Genomic DNA, 17,915 nt, shown 5'->3' with positions numbered 1-17,915 from the left:
TTGTGCGACGGCCACGAACGGGCTGTCAACGGTGGGACATGAGGATCGGACGAGAGGTCGAATCCGGGTGTCAGCCAGCGGTGGGCTCAGAGCGTGGGGTGGTGCACGGCGCGGTGGTTTAGTGGGCTGTAGAAGGGAACCCCGTCGCCGCCGCGGGTCTCGTGCGGGAGAGCAGGCTGCGCTCAGGATGGTTTGGTGCGTCCGCTGTTGAGAGAAGCGGCTCGCGGCGACAATTTCGCCTTTGCGGGAACGGCGAGTGAATGGATGCACGAGGCGGATCCTCCACCAGCGTATCTCCGCGCGCCTCTCGCATGCGCCTTCCCTGATGTGTATACTACGAGTGCGCCGCAGAGATCCTGTCGCTCGACGAGGAACGTCTGCGCGGTCGGGAGCTCGGCACATGGCGAGGGAACGTCGCGCTGGCGTATGTGGCAGCAGGCGATGTGTACGATGGGATGCGCCTGGAGAATCCAGTGCGGGGAGCGCGAGCCGCGACGCAGGCTGAGAGGCGGTCCGCACGGGATCATGTCCGCGGTGTCGGTGCAGCGGCTTCCCAAAGGAGGCCTGTTGCCACGCTGCGGTACGCGTCTGTGCTGACCGACTCACCCGTCGCTCTGCCACCACCCACCACAGCGAGTCCACAGCGTCCGCCGCGATGCCCTCCTACGACGGCGCAGACACAGGCCCGTCCTCGCGATTCCTCTCCGCCTCCACCTCCTCCGCCCCCCGCCGCTCCCCCTCGCGCCAGAGCCTCTCCCTCAGCCGCAACAGGTCCGCCACCTCCCTCCGCGCAGCCGCCTCCCTCGCACAGTCCATCGGCCAAATCGACGACGACGGCCCCTCCGCCCGCCACTCCCTCGCACACGAGCTCGCCGTCGCCCTCCTCCCCGAGCCCAGCGCTGGCTCAAAGATCCTCGCGGAGGAGTTCGGCATCGAGTACGACGAGGGCGCAGAGGGCATCGACCCCGGCGCTCCCACATCCACGTCCGCATCCGCATCCGCATCCGCATCCGCATCCATGTCCACGTCCACGTCCGCATCTCCATCCGCACCCGACCCCGCGCCCGGCGCCCCACAGCCCGACGCCCCCCCGTCGTTCGAGCTCGCCGCCGCGCACTCCCCCGCGTCCTTCGCCGCGCACTCCCCCGCCGCAGACACAGATCCCGCCTTTGCCTCCCCAGCGCGCGCCCCCCGCCACCGCCGCCGCCCCTCGCACGACGCGATGGCCATCCTCTCCCAAGATCTCGAATCCACCGAAAAGTTCCTCTCCCACCTCCGGCGGCTCGACGCCGACCCCGCGCCCCCCGCCGCCCACACTCCCACCTCCGCGGGCTCGCAGCAGCCCGCGCTCGAGCGCCTCGCGTCGGACGTCATCCGCAAGATCGAGGAGACCGCGCGCGACCGCGAGGGCCAGGTCCGCGAGCTCCTCGAGTGCGAGCGCGAGTTCCGCAAGATCGCGGGCGAGGTCGGCGGCGGCGATGCGCTCGCCGCGCTCGATGCCCTCGAGGACCTCGAAGACCTCATGGACCGCCCGCCCACCGCCTCCGCCTCCGCCTCCGCGCCCGTACCGGCGGAGAGCACCCGCGCGCTCGACACGCTCGCGGAGGAGGCGATCAACGCCTCTGGAGACTGGGAAGTCGACCCGGACCAGCACATGCGCGAGGACGCCGCCGACGCCGACGACGACGACGGCGACGGCGACTCGGACGGCTCGGGCGGCTCGGGCGGCTCCTCCGACGGCGACGGCGACGCGTACGGCAGCGGCAGCGGCACCGCCTCTCCCTCCGCCTCGCCGCTGCTCAAGGACGCCTTCAGCCCGCTCCCGCCCCCACCGCCTCTCAGCGGCCCGCCCACGCCCGCCAAGACGATCCCGCAGCTCGCGCACCTGCGCACGGCGACGGCCTCGCTCGTCGCCTCGCTCGCCGTCATCTCGGAGCACGCGCAGGTGAACGGCGCGGCGACGACCGAGGCGGGGCGCAAGATCCGCGCGCTGAAGAACAAGCTCGGCGGGTGGCGCACGGAGTGGGACAGCGCGGAGCGGAGCCGCGTGCGCATCGAGCGGTGGGAGGCTGGCCTTGCGGACGCGGGGGAGCCGGGGAGCGTGCCGGGGACGCCGGTGAAGGCGGTCAGGAGGGTCGACGGGAGGAAGCTCGTCGAGGAGCATCTGCGCGCGTTTGAGCGCGCGCTGACCGAGGCGAACGTCAAGACGCAGGCGATCATGGCCCCCGCGTAGGGCCGCGCACGCGTATATATATATATCAATATATACCCCCTCTCTACTTAGATAGAGGATCGCGAGGGGTGCCCACCGGCGGCGGCGGCTGGCTTGTGTGGGCACTTGGATGGCTTGGATTATGGCGTGCCCGGAGGATCTACTTGCGTACCTTCATGGAGTACAGAATGGCAGAGAATTGTATCGTGCTCCATGACGACCTCGGTGGCAGATTTACACACACGGAGATTCTACACGGCGAGAAATAAGATAGCAGCAAGCAAGCAACACTACGACGACGCCCGACCCTGTCCCGCCGAATACCCTCCGCGCGCCCGCGGCCCTTGTTCACGTCTTGGGCGCGTGCTTCGGCACCGTCTGGTTGTAAAAGTGGCCCATGACGGCCTCGGTGTGCGTGATGGTCATATTGAACAGCGGGTGCGTCGCGTTCTGCACACGACCCGCGGCCCCGTCAGTCGGTCAGGAACGCGTGCAGCAGGGCGACGCGAGACGCGGACGTACGACTTTGTTGGACGCGAGCCCGACGATCTTCGACGTCCCCTCCTCTTCCGTCCAGCAGAGGCACGCCGCAAACACGGCCCTGCGGAACTCGTCTTCGGGGGTGCCGGCGCCTGTACGACGAACGCGCGTGAGCATCGCACACGTAGAAAGCGGCGGATCGGCCCCGGCCTTTCAGGTTCGGGCGACCGACCTTCGGCGCTCGTGCTCGTCCACGAGTCATGGAGCTCCGCTTTGCGGGCCGCGGAGGGGAAGACGCGGTGCTGCGCGGCGGAGAGCCCGGCGAGGCAGTACAGCGTGTGGTACGCGTCCGAGTTCCTAGAGAGCGCGCGGCCGATCAGAGATCCTGCTTCGCGGACGTCTCTCGATCCCCCCGAGAGGCGGCACACGTACTTTGGGGGCTTGTCGCGGAGTCCGCCGGCGGGATGTTGGCCCGCGAGCAGGACGTACTCCTGCAGCGCCTTGCGGTTGAACATGGAATCTGCCGCACGCGATGAGAGTCGACTCCGCACAGCGCCGGACAGGGGGCACGAAGCACGCACCGTCGACGTCGTCCCACGCCTCGTCGCCCGCATCCTGGTGCGGCGACTGCTGCTGCTGCTGCTGCTGCTGCTGCGCCTCGCCGGCAGGGTGCCCGTACCCCGACACGCCGAGCGCCTCGAGCAGCGCAAACGCGCCGCCGACCCACCACGAATAGCACCCGTCCACGAGCTTGTTCGTGCGCCCCCTGAACCCGCCGAGCTCCATCGCGCCGCCCTGCATGCCCACGAGCCACCGCAGGAGGCGCTTCTCGTCGATGCGCGGGCGCTCCGCCGCCGGCGCCGCGGGCAGGAGGGGCTCCAGCAGGACCCACGCCGCGAGCGCGCAGGACGTGTAGCCGCCGTGCGCCTCGCCGAGGTTCGGGCGCGGGGACGGGAGGCACGCCGCGGGCGCAGACGCGGACGCGGGCGGCGCGGGCGGCGCGGCGGGGAAGTACGGGTGCGAGGCGGACGCGAAGCCGCCCTCGTAGGTCTGGCAGGACGCGATGAAGGCGGCGGTGCCGGCGACGAGCTCCGGGGTGAGGACGTTCAGGAGACAGGCGACGACGAGCAGGCAGTATATGCCTCTGCGGCGTGCGTTCCAAGGTGAGATGGGGCGAGGATGTAGCGGGACGGGCGCGCGCACGCACCTGGTGTCGACCTCGCCGTCGTGGCTAACGAGGAAGGAGCCGTCTGGCTGCTTGAGGGAGAGGAACCAGCTGTAGATCTTTTCGCTTGGGAGGGGGGCCCGGGCTCAGCAACAGAGCTGGGGCAAGAGGGAAGAGGGGACCTACCGGTCGATCTGATCCCAGCCGCCGCCGGGCCCGGGGCGACCGACGATGGCGAGGGCGCAGACGGACGCGTAGGTGGGCAGCAGGTGCGCCGCCTGCCCCGGACCGCCGCCGAACCCGCCCCCGGGGTGCTGCCACGCCATGATGGTGTCGACCGCCCTGCACACACGCGCGTTCCAGTTCCAGCTGCCCGCCCACGAATGCGCGCGCGCACACAAACGCACGCAAGAGAGAAAGCAGCTGCACGCACCTCTGTTTCGTGTCGGGGTCCATCCCGACCTGCAGCACGCTGAACCCCTGGAGCGTCCAGAACAGGAGCCACGGCTGGCTCGCGTCGTAGTGCACGTAGCGCGCGGGGAAGCCCTGGCGGAGATTGCGCAGCAGGAAATGCAGATGCTCGTTCTTCCTCAGCAGCGGCGGCCCGCTGCTGCGCAGGCCGGTCGAGTGGATGATCTCCTCTGTTTCCTCCTGCAGATCGGAGGTGGCGGTGCGGAAGTGGTCGACGGGGGTGGGACGTGGAGCCTTGTAAGAAGACATGATGGCCGCGGGTACGATGCGATGGCCGCGCTTGAGCGCTTGAGCGATCCTAGATCACACGCAAATGTTTATCCCGATTAGAGCGCAAGTGGCATGAGACACCGCCGTTGTTCGCCAGCTCAGCTCTCTTTGTCGCGGTCGTTGATGCCATTGCACCCGATAGACCCCATTCCAAGGTTAGGATCAACCTCCCAGCTCTCTGACCAGCCCTGCGAGAGGCCAATTCCAATATAGACACACTACAAAACACAGATAGGTCTGACCCAGTGGTTGGACATGAAGCCAACGAAGCTCAGGAGGGCCCCTCTGCCGCTTCCGCAACCACACACTCTAGGCAACGCGCGGTAGGTGTTTGACGCTCAGCTCTGCAGGGTCGGCAAGCGGAGCAGGATGCTCCCAGCCATAACGTGGTTCATTGCATTCGACGACAACGAAGCGATCACCCCATACGACAGACCCCTTCTACCTGAGGTAGGTTGCCTACCACATCTTACAACGCTATCGCTAGTAGCAGGCTAATGACCATCTGTGCTGTTCATCCCAGTACGTGTCATCCCCGTCCCTGACTCAGGGTACAGATGGCCAACAGAGACTGAATCGATGATGACATAGTATCGATCGATCCAACACAACATCTTGCCTTTGATAAATAGGTCACAGACCAGGACTCGTCATTGTGTGGCATGAACTTCACGCCGAGGCCGTCCGAATTAACGACACCGCCGAAGTAGACCTAGGCTCGATCCTACACTTGAACGGAGCCGGATACCTAATCCAAAGATAGCTTAGTATCAAGGGTACGGGGGTGTCTCGATCGCAAGGAGGCACTGGTGAAGAAAGGACAAAGTACCCACATGATGAGACCGTCGATAAACTCGCCAGCTGGCACGATTTCATTCCCATCTTCGTCGACAGCTTTGGAAATATCAAATGTGGAGAGAATCGAGACGATCGCAAGCCATACTGCGGCGTGCGCCATGAAGCGGCCGGGGCAGACACGCCGTCCGAAACCGAACGCAGCATCAGGGTAGTCAGATGTGGCACCACCGCCGGTATCAAGGAAGCGCTCGGGCTTGAAAGCATCAGGGTCAGGAAACATAGTTTCGTCGTGGAGGATGGCCCTGAGTGTGTCATCGGGATACGCATGAGCTGATGAAAACGAAAGGGAAAAGTTTGAATCGCACCAGCAATTTCCAAGAACCACAGAGCCTGCGGGGATCAAGTAGCCTTTGTAAATGTCATCGGACAGCACGCTGTGCGGAACACCTTTGTGGTGGGTGTGGGGGTTCACAAGACGGACATTCGGACGTGGAAGACATATATGGCGATGCTCACCGAGAGGAGCGATGGGCGCCCATCGCAGGACCTCCTTTACCACAGCACCAACATACGGGAGCAAACTCTCGTCAGAATGCTTTGGCAAACGACCGTGCCCGATGATGGCATCGATCTCTGCGTGCGCCTTCTGCTGCACTTCAGGGTAGAGCACCATGAGTAGAATGAATGTGTTTATGGTCGAGGGGGTCTGATTGTAGAACCATCAGATCGCAACTCTTCGAAGTAATAGACATGCATACCGTACCCGCCCCTCCTACCAAAAACAGTGAACGTCAAAGCGCGCGTGTGAAATGTCATGAAACACAGACTTACCAAGGTACATGGATGCTATCGCTTTCTTCGCTACATCTTCATCATAAGGGGACCCATCCTCGCCACCGTTCTGAAGTAGGGACGACGCGACTGACTCTTTGGCCGAGCCGCTGGCCTGTAATATGTGGATTAGTTTATAACAGACTACAACGGAGAACATGGGGCTTACGATGGCTTCTTTGACGGCACGAAATGGCATCTCGACAGTTAGTGCGCATTGGGAAGACCATTTCTTCGCTTCTCTTTTGATGGACATGCCAGGGAGATATTCAGGCAGGCGCGCCACTGCATATGTGCCGTGTATGTCAAGAAAAGACCGCAGAAAAAAATAAAAGGAGGCAGTACATATCGGGAATGTGTCGAAGACACGCGCCCTCTGTGTGGCGCCGACTGTCATGGCTTTAATGGCCTTCTCGACAATATTGATGTACGGGTCGTTGCGAGGTTGCGCTTCAATCCCATACGCTATTTCAAGGATGGTCCTCCCGGCCATGCTACGGAGAGGGTTCTACGTGAGATGTGTTATTATATGGCATGCCTACGTACTGCCTTAGATGTGCGACAAAGTCCTGCGGGGTGTCTAGAAGACGCTGCAAGAGCTCAAGAGTTGCTTTCGCCTCGATTTGGTGGTACTGTTCAGACGCTGCGGGGCTGAAATAACGATGGAGCACTTTCCGATGACGCCGCAGTTCCTGACCATAGGGAGCAAACCCAAATGCCCAGTCAAGTTTGAGCCTTACGAAGTCGCCGCACATACATACAACGTAAGCGATGATGCAGAACAATGAAAAAGGAGCTTACATCTGCTTCATGGCTACAAATGCTGGTCTAGGGTTCAATGTTGAGCATATTTAGAAAACCACGAACGTTACTTGCATAATAATCATCTGCGAACCTGTCGGAATACAGAGATGATCGTTTCTCGAAGAGTTCCCTTGCTGCTTTCGCAGAATTCAAGATGATTAGGTGTGTTCCCAGTGTGTCCACGTGTATGACATCTGAGCCTATGGCCGCAATATTGTGTTATGGCCGTCAGCGGGCCGTCAGTCCACGATTACGCGAAGAAGATACTTACGGTACTCTTTCGACCACTGTTGGTATGTGAACCATGCATGGTCCTTAGGGAGATCAAGCATGTTCCCGATGATGGGGAGCCGCTTTGGGCCAGGTGGAAAAGGGTGAGTCGGTTTGGTCCACCAGTACAAGAGGGCTAGAAACCCCACGAGCCCTACAACAACTACGAGCATGCTGTGATCAGGGCTCGTCGATGTCATGGTTGCAAATTGAGAGTGAGGAGCTTCCTATGCGCTGCCTCCTCCTTTATAGCCGACTAACGCTATGGCTGATACGTGCTAATGTAAGTCCGGTCCGGAAAAGGGGAGAAAAGGCATCGGCTGCCTTCTTCCTCGATGAATAGCTCTACTGATTTCCTGATTTTGTTGAGTACGCATAGCCACGCCATACTCGAGAGCTGACATCTCTTGCCTTGAATAACCAAGATCACGAACAATGGCGGACTGAAGATGCTGATACGGCAAAGGGACTTCCAGATCAGACGGGGAACACCTCACATGGAAAGAGCTTCACTCACTTCTCATTCTCGTGGAATGCAGAGCCTTGAAATTTTTTTGTGAGTTGCAACTTGTGGACCTGGGTCCGATTGCAGCGCGATGCGGAGTCGAACAGTCAGTGGAGAAGCCAAATAAACTTTGGATGGATTGCGCGTAGAGTCCTAGCTATTACTAAGAGCGCTATAGAGGACCCTGAGTTGTGTGGGGCTCCGCAGGCAACAGTAAAGCGGGATGCAAAGGGTCATCGAGACCATTTCCACATAAGAGGACTGAAGTGAAGCGTTCCGGTATAAGTGTGTGAGATACATCAACAGCTCTTCGCTCACCAAGAACCCCAATGACTCTACCGCATGCAAACAAAGGTGCCAGATCGAGCGCCAACATGCGCTATACTTACGATTATTCGTACATCCGTTCCGATTTTCAATGATCCCATCATGCTAGTTTAGAAAATACTTCGGATATCGCTAGCTCGCTGTCCATTGTCGTAGCCTATGGCTAGATTCGTTCCCGCTGTCTCATCATTGCGCCAGAAAGGTCCTTTGACGTGCATCTGTGGGGTTTCAAGAGCTTTTGAACGCTATGGACTGGACGAGGATGGAATTTGTCGTCATAGAGGAAAGTTTCATAAGGTGTAGAGAAGTTTGTAGGACATATATGCAAGACCCGCGATCAGTCACCAGTCAAACCTTTCAGCACGCATGACGGTTGTGGAAATAGCGCAGGTCTGGGGCCTCAGGGGACGAACGACGACATTCAATTATAGCTAGCGGAACCCCTGGCACCTGGCCGTCTTCGTTGTTTTTTTTGCCTTACACTGTTTGACGAGTTGAATTACTGGTACATGCTCTACAAAACACACGAAGCTACTGAATCTTCATATCGAGGCTGTCTGAATCAGTGTCTCCGCCGCATGGGACCTGGGCTTAATACTACATTTGAACGGAACCGGATGCCTGATCCAAAAGATCAACAATCAAAACCCCGTTTAATCGAAGAGAGGCTGCATAAATGCTCACGTTATAGGGCCGCTCAAGTACTCGCCTGTCGGCACGATTTCGTTTCCGCTCTCATCGACAGCTTTTGATATCTCGAACGTCGCAAGGATAGACGTGATTGCGAGCCATGTTGACGCGCGCGCCATGAAGCGGCCAGGACACACCCGCCGCCCGAATCCGAATGCCGCATCAGGGAAGTTAGTCGTGGCAGTGTTGTCAGGACCGAGGAAGCGCTCGGGCTTGAAAACGTGGGGATCGGGATATACAGATTCATCGTGGAGGATGGCCCTGTATCGGAAGCGGATAAGCTTAGGTTGAATTGATGGATCAAGGAAGCGGGTCGCACCAGCAATTGCCGAGGACTATTGAACCTGCGGGAATGAAATAGCCTTCGTAAATGTCATCGGACATCACGCTATGAGGGATGGCTGTATGATAGATTCGACATATTAATATTGTTCTGTATGAATTTCACAACACTTACCGAGGGGTGCGATAGGCGACCACCTCAGAATCTCCTTCACCACAGCGCCGACATACGGGAGCAGGTCTTCGTCAGAATGGATCGGTAGGCGATCGTGGCCAATGATGGCGTCGATCTCTGCGTGCGCCCTTCTTTGAATTTCCGGATACAGTACCATGGTCAGCATGAATGTTGTGATGGCCGAAAGAGTCTGTTTCAGATATTATCAGAGGTGGATGAGGGCAATGTAGATATGTGTGTACCGTATCTGCACCCCCTGTGAAACGGGAGAATCACCCATGCATTGAGTATGAATGATGTATACTGCAGAGTACTGTAGTCACCGAAGAGCATTGCTGCAGGTACTCTCTTTGCGATATCCTCATCCCAAGGTGATTTCTCGTCTTTGCTATCACGAAGCAGAGAGGAAGTGACTGACTCTATGGCTGTGCCATTGGCCTAAGGCAGCAAGAAACAGTCACGCATCAGGTCACTGCGGCGTGTACAATACTCACAACGGCTTCTTTCACGGCACGAAATGGCGCCTCTGCGACCTGTATGCATGAGGGAATCCAACCCTTTGCTTCTCTCTTGAGTGACATGCCGGGAAGCCAGTCAGGCAGGCGTGTCACTACAAATTTGACATGAGAATGTGAGAATGCTTGTTGTAAATGCGGGGAGAGTACAGTACATATAGGGAACGTCTCGAAGACGTTAGCTCTCGGGGAGCTGCCGAATGTCATGGCGTCCAATGCCTTCTCAACAGTCTTGATGTAATAGTCATTCTGAGGTTGAACTTCGATCCCATACGCTATCTCGAGTATGGTCCTTCCTGCCATGCTAGTTCGACATGCTTAGTGAACGGCGCATCAACTATGACTAGTCGTCGCACACTCACTGTCTGATATGGTCAATGAAATCCTGTGGCGTATGCAAAAGACGTTGTAGAAGGTCGAGAGTCGCCCTCGCCTCGATAGGGTGAAACTGCTCAGATGCTACGGGTTGGAAGTGTTGATGGAATGCCTTCCGTAGACGCCGCCAGTCTGCGCCGTATGACGTGAATCCCATCGCCCACTTCATTTTTAAGCTTGAAAGCCGGCCCGTGTAAGTGTTGAGAAAGATAGACGAATGGGGCAAAGTGGCAAGAACGCGCTCACATCTCTTTCATAGTTACAAATGCTGGCCTATGATAACGGCAAGCGATCAGAAACTTTGACACTGTTCTCGTACAGTTGATCGCATCAATGATTGTCGACGCACCTGTCGGAGTATATGGACGACCGTTTTTCGAAGATCTCGTTCGCTGCCTTCGCAGAGTTTACGACGATCAGGTGGGTTCCCAGCGCATCCACATGAATAACGTCTGAATCTATGAATGATACGTCGCCATCAGTGAACACATTTCAACGAGAGCATAGATACAGGTGCAGCCTAGGATCATGCAAAGGCAGGAGCTCACCATACTCTTTCGACCACTTCTGATATGTAATCCACGCGAAGTCTTTGGGTATGTCAAATACATTGCCGATAACTGGGAGGCGCTTTGGTCCAGGGGGAAGACGGTTTGACGGCGTGGTCCACCACCTATATAGAAGGGCTGAAAAACTTGTGAATCCTAACACCAATACGAGGGTACTGGGGGAAGGGTTCGTTGATATCATGGCAGAGCAAAATTAGATGCAGTCGAGATACTATGCATCCTCCACCCCGCTTTATATAACAGCCAACGAAGTGCTGTGAAAAATCGGGACATGTGTATGCAATTGAAACCCGAGAGCCCGTAGTCTCCGTGGCTGACCAATACAGAGGATTGCAGCCGTTCTGTGTTAAGGTCTGCTTCTACAGGGTCTTGCATAATTTTTGAGAGAGCCGCGCCAGAAAAAAAACGGGTTCCTAACTGTTCCTGAGCGCTTCGCTCCCAATATAGGAGAAAAGCACCAGACCTCCCTATGTGACCCGCTTGTGACATTCTCTCAGACAAGATCAGACGCGCAAAACTACATCATCCTACAGTCGATCGAGCTACCTGTCTGCAGTCAACATGGAATTGCGGCAAAAAGCAGAGAAGCTCCTCGTGCTTGCTTCTTCGGATCTGCATCATGTCGTCGAGGACGAATCAACATCTGCACTATTGAGCAGTTTTGTGCTCTCCCTCGCTTTCTCGGGTGCACTTGCAGCATATCACGGTATGCAATATGAGCTGATTTTTCCATATGTTACTCTGACAATGAGCTGATCTTCTGTTTCTCCATCAGCTTTTTGCGACAGTCGGATGGTGGTCAGATCTTGGTAGCTCTGGACAGTGTGCACAGGTGAGTCTCGACTGCACTAGCTCCTCAAAAAATATCTCTGACGACAGGGCTATTTCTTCTGGCCAAAGGCTATGGGCACACTCCATACGGTCAAATCTGCGAAGATTCTCTGAAGAGAATGGGTTTTCGCATATAAAAACATCAAGGTTGGGTACGTGCTCTTGGGCAAAACCTCGCGCTCCTTTTCAACGTCCTTATCCTCTGCTTTTTTCGTCCATGGCCGGACAATCTTCTGGCAGCCATCCTCCCCGCCACCTTGTTGATTTATTTGTTCCTCAGCAGCAACCAGCCCCCGATCCTGAGGACATCCGCCCTGCATCTGATGCTTGGCTTCGCAATCCAGCATGGACAGGTGCATTTTATTCCTTTGATTCTGCTCTACCCATCTAAATGTTTGTGATGTGCTAAAGATGGTGGGACCGACCCCGTTCAGCGCTATTTCTCTGAAGCAGAAATGCAAGCTACTATCCGTGCTCACTGGCCACGTGTAATGGCACTTCATGAGGATGTGCGACAATTTAATGCATTCCTGTATAATCCTATACTTATTATTTCAATTCAGGATCGTTTAAAAGCTCTCGAAAATGGCTGCGCAATCCCACAGCTTCCAAAGGTCATTGCTGACCTTCTCCGGCCTCATCCTCCCCACCGCGCTCAGACCCCTGTTTTCGCAATCAATGCTCATGCTGCTATTCGTCATGAGAACGCCAACGATGCAGCCAGAGCAGCAGCACCTAGCGGTAAGCCAAGCAATACTGAGAACGAAGTCCGCGGTTCGTGTGCCGTCATTATTCTATCGTAGTGCTCATACTAATTAATCTTCCTCTGTTCCTCTATAGATATATTTACCATCAACGTTGTTCTTCATAAGGCTGTCCTTGAGAAGGTTGCAACACGCAGTGGGCAGAAGTTGGTAGAGAAGGTGAAACCATTCTCCGAGAACATCCGCTCGGAGTTCACAGGGGCCTGGTCGAGGCACGACTTTTTCCACAAGATTGTCTACAAGGCTCATGGCATTGTTGGTCAGTATGGTATTGGTGATCCTTGTGGTCCTTGTGCCAAGGCCTGGCACACCGGTTTTTCGTGCGTCGACTATTGTTACCCTATGCACCTTATAAATAATATTGACTGCAAAATTACAGAAAAAGTACTTCCTTCAACATTGCCAGTAATGAAGGCTTTGTCGCTTTTCAGGATTCAGTCCTCAACAAACGAGGTGTCTGCAATATCTACGTAGACATTGAGGCTTCCGAGCTCCAGGGTTTCCGCATCAATCCTAACGATGTACGTTTTCTCCAGGACTCAATGTGCTTTCTGTTTCTTTGCCTAACATATTCCATAACAGGTGGAAAACCCACTCCATGCTGCTCTCGATAGTCCTGATATTGAGCTCACCGACGGCACTCTTGTATGTTCCTTTTTTCTCGATATCCTTCTTGTTGGCTAATCATGTGACTGTTGCCAACTCATCAGGTTCCCCATGTCGCTATCTATTCTGCAAAAGATCAAGCAAACGGCGCAATAATCCTTGAGCTTCAAAAACGTTGGGAGGGTTGTCCTCAACACAAAGACGAGAATGGCAAGGCCGCTGTCTGCTACAGGTTTGGTAATGTCCATGTACCACTGAATATGCGACGCTTATCACTATGGTCTGACGCTATCGTATGTCCTATTCTTTATACTTTATACTCTCTCTAATGAATACCAGCATGCCGACAAGGCCACAAAAGAGCAGCCACCTGATCTGCCCGAGTTTGGTGGCCTTCCTGAGCCCAAACCCCGTGGACGCACAGGTCCACACCCCGCTATCGAGACTACCCCATCTGTGCCTGCCGCATCATCTGATCTTACCAGCATCACACCGCTATTGATGACGGTCATTGTAAAGCAGGCCATGGATATGATCTCCGCTTCCGGAAGTCACCGCCAGCATTCTGCTTCACCGTCACGTCGCCGTCGCTCTGCATCTCCGCGCTCCTCGCCACCTCCATCTTCACCTATCCCTTCAAATGATAGCGAGCTTCATGAGTTCCTCTTAGCCCTCCTTGCTAAGAAGGGTATAGATTTCACATCCTTTGAGGAGGCTCTTGCCGCCGAAGAATACAGTCCTGGCATCCTTGCGGCTGTCCCTGTCCAGGAGCTGTGCGAGCTTACTCGTTCTCCGAAAGGGCGTGTGATGAAGATGCAGCAGTTTTCGATCTCGTGGTCTGCAAAGATAGAGAAGAGGGTTGGGAGACGTCATCATACATGATTGGTATCCGAGTTGTAATTACACTCCCCACTCATCTATACCTGTGTGCATCGCGCTATGAGTATCCACAATGATCAATCCATCCGAGTGCATCCTCCTCTGTCACCGAAGCAATTGCACGCTGGATTAACCACCTTCGAGCTTCTGGCCGAACAGCCTCATCTTCGTGACGACGAAGCCATGCTTTCATGGCACTGAAAGCATGCTCTATTGGGTTCATATCGGGTGAATAAGGTGGGAGATAGATTAACTGTGCACCTAGCACAAATGAGCTTCAATGTACATGTCTGACAGTCCATGTGTAACTGAGACGCACCGCATTCAACTTCAATAACCTGCCGAATCTCCTCATCATGGTGAATTGAACAGTTGTCCATGATGACGACGCTCCGTGGTCCAAATGGATTAAGGAGTGGTGCCTAACGAGGTAAATTCTTGTTAGTCTCTACTGTATACTTTTATTTGATGCAGGTGCAACGTACAAGATGTGTGCGAAGGTATTTGATAAACCGCTCTTTTGTGACACTCCCCTCAAAGATGTCAAGAGCGATGATGCCTTCGATGGTCAGTGCAGGCAAGATTGAGTACCTTTGGCCACGAATAAAGGTATCCCTCCTCACACACGCACGCCCGAGCTCAGCCCATCCTCGAAGACGCTGATTTGTCAAGTCATCAACACTTGACTCATCCAACCACACAATATTTTCCTTTGCTATCCTCCCATGCTTCCCTTTCCATATAGCCCTGACCAACTCATCACGCTCTGCCGCTGTCTTCGAGATTTGCTTGATTGTGATCTCCATCTGAGCGAGAGTCCTCGAAATAGTAGAAGTAGAGACCCATACATTTTTGGTGTCGAGGAGGTGTTGTTGAATTTCATCGAGGTAGGCAGCTGGGTTCCTTTCAATGAAAGCCTTGATACTGTCCTTGTCTGATTGATCAAGTATTTGGCGAGCACCCCGGGTGCGTGCATTTGGGTTGATGATGAGACCAAACTCGCGCTCTAACTGAAGGATTCTATAAACAGAGCTTTTGGAACACCTAGCGCGATGTGCAATCTCCGAGACAGTAAGCTGATCATTGTAGTGCCAGTCAATAATGAGTTCTCGAACTGGATGAGGAAGGGGTGGAGGCATGGTGAGATCAAGTACTGTAAAGAGGCGAGCGTGCGATATGCTCAGAGTGGGAGCCCCAAGCCCTGAGGCCTGAGGGCGTGACAGGGCTTTGCCGATCATCCCGACCTGCAGTGCTCAATTAGGCAAGTCTTGGCTCAGGAACCCGATTTTTCTCTGATGCAACTCTCTCAAAAATTATGCAAGACCCTGTAAATGATGAATCCCATCAGCAAACTCATAACTAGTCCCAGCCAGCCCCAGAGCCCCAGATGCTCCTAGATGCTTAGGTCATCTGGGGATATCTGGCTAGATGTCTGTGTATGCCCAGATCTGGACAGATAAGGTGCTCTATCAAGAAGCTGACTAGGAGGACATTTTTGGAAGGCTGTGTATGTAATGCCAGTGCTGCTTCAGAGTTTTTCGATGCAGCCTTAGATAAGAGCTAAGAAGAAAATCCCCTAGTAATGTATCAGACTGTCACTGGTATTATCTGTTAGATATCAGCTTGTTAGTAGTATTGGGATACTTTCCTGCATCATAGCTTTCAAATGATGTGTTATATGCCATAATTCTTCCATGAATGGGTGCTAAAAATGCGAAAATAGATGACACCTCACTGAGTTTAGGCATTCCAAGATTATTACTAAGTCTCACAAAGCTCAATATATACTGGTTGTTGATATAGTATATTATGGCTATATAGTGGAGTGGATAATTCTTATCTTAACATTGCTTTCAGCTGGTGGATGATTCAAGAGGTTCTGGGTTCAATTCCTGTCTGGTGCAGATTAATTTTTGCAGTTGTTCTATTGACGACAATTATCTAATCATTTCCATATGTGGTGCATCTGGACATAGCTGTCCAGACACCGGTGTGTCTGTCTAATCGGGCACTTGCTAAAGGCATCTGGGGGCCTAGGAGTCTGGTCAATTTAAGCTGGGATAGTATAGTGGCAGGCCGTGCAGTATGTAGTAAGGCAATTTGTGATGGGTTCATGGGTTCAAATCCCACACATGTACTTCTTTACTACTTTTTTGTGCTCGTGTTTCAGATCTCTAAGCTGTCAGCTAAAATGGAACTTTGTGCTCTTGAAGTGGCATGCACACATCCAACAAAAATCCTGCACACAATGTCAGACAGCAAAGTCATTGACCTCGATACTACTCACTCAGAAGCTCTACACAATGTTCATATTCACATTCCTTTGGAACCCCCCAAAATACTGCCGGATTGTCATCTCTTGATTGCAGATCCCCTCAATGTCAACTTGCCCACACAATCTTCAGCCCTTATTCTCCTGAAACCGACATCCTTGCACGTGCTCTATGTGTTTGATTCTGATGGCCAATGGCTTAATAAACGCTTTCTGGCCTTTCTGAGCATCAAAACAGACCTGAACTATGTGATCCGGACAATTTTGAGGGCTTACAAGGCCAGATCTGGTTAATCCGGACAATTTTGAGGGCTTACAGGGCTGGATCTGGCTAATCCAGCCAAAAAATGTGGTTTTGGAGGCCTGGCAGTTCAATCCAAACATTTTGACTCAAAATTTGGCTAGGCCTGGTTTTTTCCAGACAAATTTTGCCGATTTTGGGACTTTCTATCCATACATTTTGGCCGGCTTTTAAGAAATTTCCACCCGGCCTCCCCCCCTCTTTTTAGGGGTCCTGTATTATGGAGCAGGACCAGGTCTGTTTATGAAAGGAGTAGTCATGTCAGCACAAGGTATCCGGGGTCTTTGGCACTCCATGACCATAATTGTTGCAAAAACTCATTTTACATTATCATACCTTATAAGCATTACAAGGCTATAATAAATTGGTCACGTGAGAAAGCATTATTAAATAAGAGTCCTTATTCCAATTCCAATGCAACAGTATTGCAATGACTCACTCTGAATTGTAGTGTCATCACAACATGACTATAACATTATTCTACCAAACTAATTGGTCATTACAATACTGTCATAAGCTCATTATAAAAGTGCTGCTATAGAGTTATAAGCCATTACAATAACATTATTATATAGTCATAATGGCATTACAATAGTATGACAAGTAATAGGAAATAATTATCAGAAGCTGTGAGGTGGCTGCATACTACTAGGAATCACTTACTTTGACTACTGATTATTACTGATACTCACTAATCTGTAGTGATCATTACTACTGGTACTTACTAGTCATCACTAATTCATACTGACCATTACTTCTAACTAATATTAGTATAATTACAATTAATATATTACTATGACCAAGATTTGAATGCACAATCTCTTGTAGAAGGATCATTTTGTAATGCAGCACATAAACACTTAGCCAGCTAAGCTTTTCTATATAGGAATGTCTATACTATTCATAGATATATTTGGTGGTTGGCATGCATAGATTCCCCCTCCTGAAATGGACTTGTTACTGTCCTCCTAAGTGCTATAAAATATATCTTGCATAGCCAAGAAGGGCTACAATATATACTTATCAATACTAGTGAGTGTGATATTCAGTATGGCAACATGCATGCTAATCTTGTCATAGTCCATCACCTCATCTATCTTGAAGGGTTTGCATATGTTGGAGGCAGGAGTGTATGTGTGTATGATAGGGAGCATATATGAGTATAGGTAATAGTCAGGCATGGATGAGAATGATATACTAAGGCAAAGTATGTATGTGTAAAGATGTGGCACATTCTATATTATTTCAGCACATTACTCTCCTTCATATATGCCTACACTATTACCTTGTAGCTCTTTTGCTGACTTTCTAGCTGCCTTTACAAAGGACATAGAAAGAAAGAAATATGCATTGATGCCCCAGCCACTTTGTTGGCAGCTTAGCAGCTGCCATAAGAGACTATGAAGACCTGGGTACCTTGGCCTTGCACACAAGATCATTGAAGTTGTTATTGTTAGCCAATGCCTGCTATTGGTCATTACAGAACACAACATGCAGGTTGGGCTTAGGAATGTGCTACATGC

General features: G+C 53.2%; 7 protein-coding genes across 7 annotated transcripts; 3 read left to right on the top strand and 4 right to left on the bottom strand.

The window, feature by feature from the left end:
* Positions 1–38: 38 nt before the first annotated feature.
* Positions 39–2,504, top strand: HETIRDRAFT_460028 (uncharacterized protein; the record flags this gene model as incomplete). Its single annotated transcript, XM_009551003.1, has 4 exons — positions 39–56; positions 123–195; positions 352–580; positions 634–2,504. 4 exons carry the CDS (start codon positions 39–41, stop codon positions 2,231–2,233), a joined length of 1,920 nt encoding a protein of 639 aa, XP_009549298.1. The 3' UTR covers positions 2,234–2,504.
* Positions 1,795–4,577, bottom strand: HETIRDRAFT_478327 (uncharacterized protein; the record flags this gene model as incomplete). The annotated part of the gene is made up of 8 exons (XM_009551002.1): positions 1,795–2,662; positions 2,735–2,844; positions 2,925–3,049; positions 3,125–3,212; positions 3,274–3,836; positions 3,900–3,983; positions 4,044–4,199; positions 4,291–4,577. The coding sequence occupies 8 exons, from the start codon at positions 4,575–4,577 to the stop codon at positions 2,561–2,563; spliced, it is 1,515 nt and encodes a 504-aa protein (XP_009549297.1). The 3' UTR covers positions 1,795–2,560.
* A 690-nt stretch (positions 4,578–5,267) lies between these two features.
* Positions 5,268–7,501, bottom strand: cyp71 (cytochrome P450 monooxygenase 71; the record flags this gene model as incomplete). The annotated part of the gene is made up of 10 exons (XM_009551001.1): positions 5,268–5,346; positions 5,432–5,698; positions 5,762–5,843; positions 5,913–6,102; positions 6,220–6,342; positions 6,397–6,721; positions 6,774–6,962; positions 6,985–7,023; positions 7,123–7,231; positions 7,303–7,501. 10 exons carry the CDS (start codon positions 7,499–7,501, stop codon positions 5,268–5,270), a joined length of 1,602 nt encoding a protein of 533 aa, XP_009549296.1.
* Positions 7,502–8,612: 1,111 nt separating this feature from the next.
* cyp32 (cytochrome P450 monooxygenase 32) lies at positions 8,613–10,920 on the bottom strand (the record flags this gene model as incomplete). Its single annotated transcript, XM_009550517.1, has 12 exons — positions 8,613–8,754; positions 8,818–9,084; positions 9,143–9,224; positions 9,281–9,470; positions 9,523–9,536; positions 9,604–9,718; positions 9,775–9,890; positions 9,951–10,099; positions 10,158–10,346; positions 10,417–10,443; positions 10,520–10,628; positions 10,719–10,920. 12 exons carry the CDS (start codon positions 10,918–10,920, stop codon positions 8,676–8,678), a joined length of 1,539 nt encoding a protein of 512 aa, XP_009548812.1. The 3' UTR covers positions 8,613–8,675.
* Positions 10,921–11,787: 867 nt separating this feature from the next.
* On the top strand, positions 11,788–13,822 carry HETIRDRAFT_428730 (uncharacterized protein; the record flags this gene model as incomplete). Its single annotated transcript, XM_009551000.1, has 8 exons — positions 11,788–11,923; positions 11,982–12,079; positions 12,134–12,311; positions 12,411–12,654; positions 12,714–12,855; positions 12,917–12,979; positions 13,045–13,233; positions 13,280–13,822. The coding sequence occupies 8 exons, from the start codon at positions 11,788–11,790 to the stop codon at positions 13,820–13,822; spliced, it is 1,593 nt and encodes a 530-aa protein (XP_009549295.1).
* Positions 13,823–13,877: 55 nt separating this feature from the next.
* HETIRDRAFT_323526 (uncharacterized protein) lies at positions 13,878–14,958 on the bottom strand (the record flags this gene model as incomplete). Its single annotated transcript, XM_009550999.1, has 3 exons — positions 13,878–14,080; positions 14,139–14,241; positions 14,305–14,958. The coding sequence occupies 3 exons, from the start codon at positions 14,956–14,958 to the stop codon at positions 13,878–13,880; spliced, it is 960 nt and encodes a 319-aa protein (XP_009549294.1).
* A 1,109-nt stretch (positions 14,959–16,067) lies between these two features.
* Positions 16,068–16,385, top strand: HETIRDRAFT_104332 (uncharacterized protein; the record flags this gene model as incomplete). Its single annotated transcript, XM_009550998.1, has 1 exon — positions 16,068–16,385. One exon carries the CDS (start codon positions 16,068–16,070, stop codon positions 16,383–16,385), a length of 318 nt encoding a protein of 105 aa, XP_009549293.1.
* Between the last annotated feature and the right edge of the window lie 1,530 nt (positions 16,386–17,915).

Source organism: Heterobasidion irregulare (genome assembly GCF_000320585.1).
Source record: "Heterobasidion irregulare TC 32-1 unplaced genomic scaffold scaffold_08, whole genome shotgun sequence".
Classification (NCBI taxonomy): Eukaryota; Fungi; Basidiomycota; class Agaricomycetes; order Russulales; family Bondarzewiaceae; genus Heterobasidion; species Heterobasidion irregulare.
The sequence above is the reverse complement of the archived record's forward strand: the minus strand, read 5'-3'. Positions and strand labels throughout refer to the sequence as shown.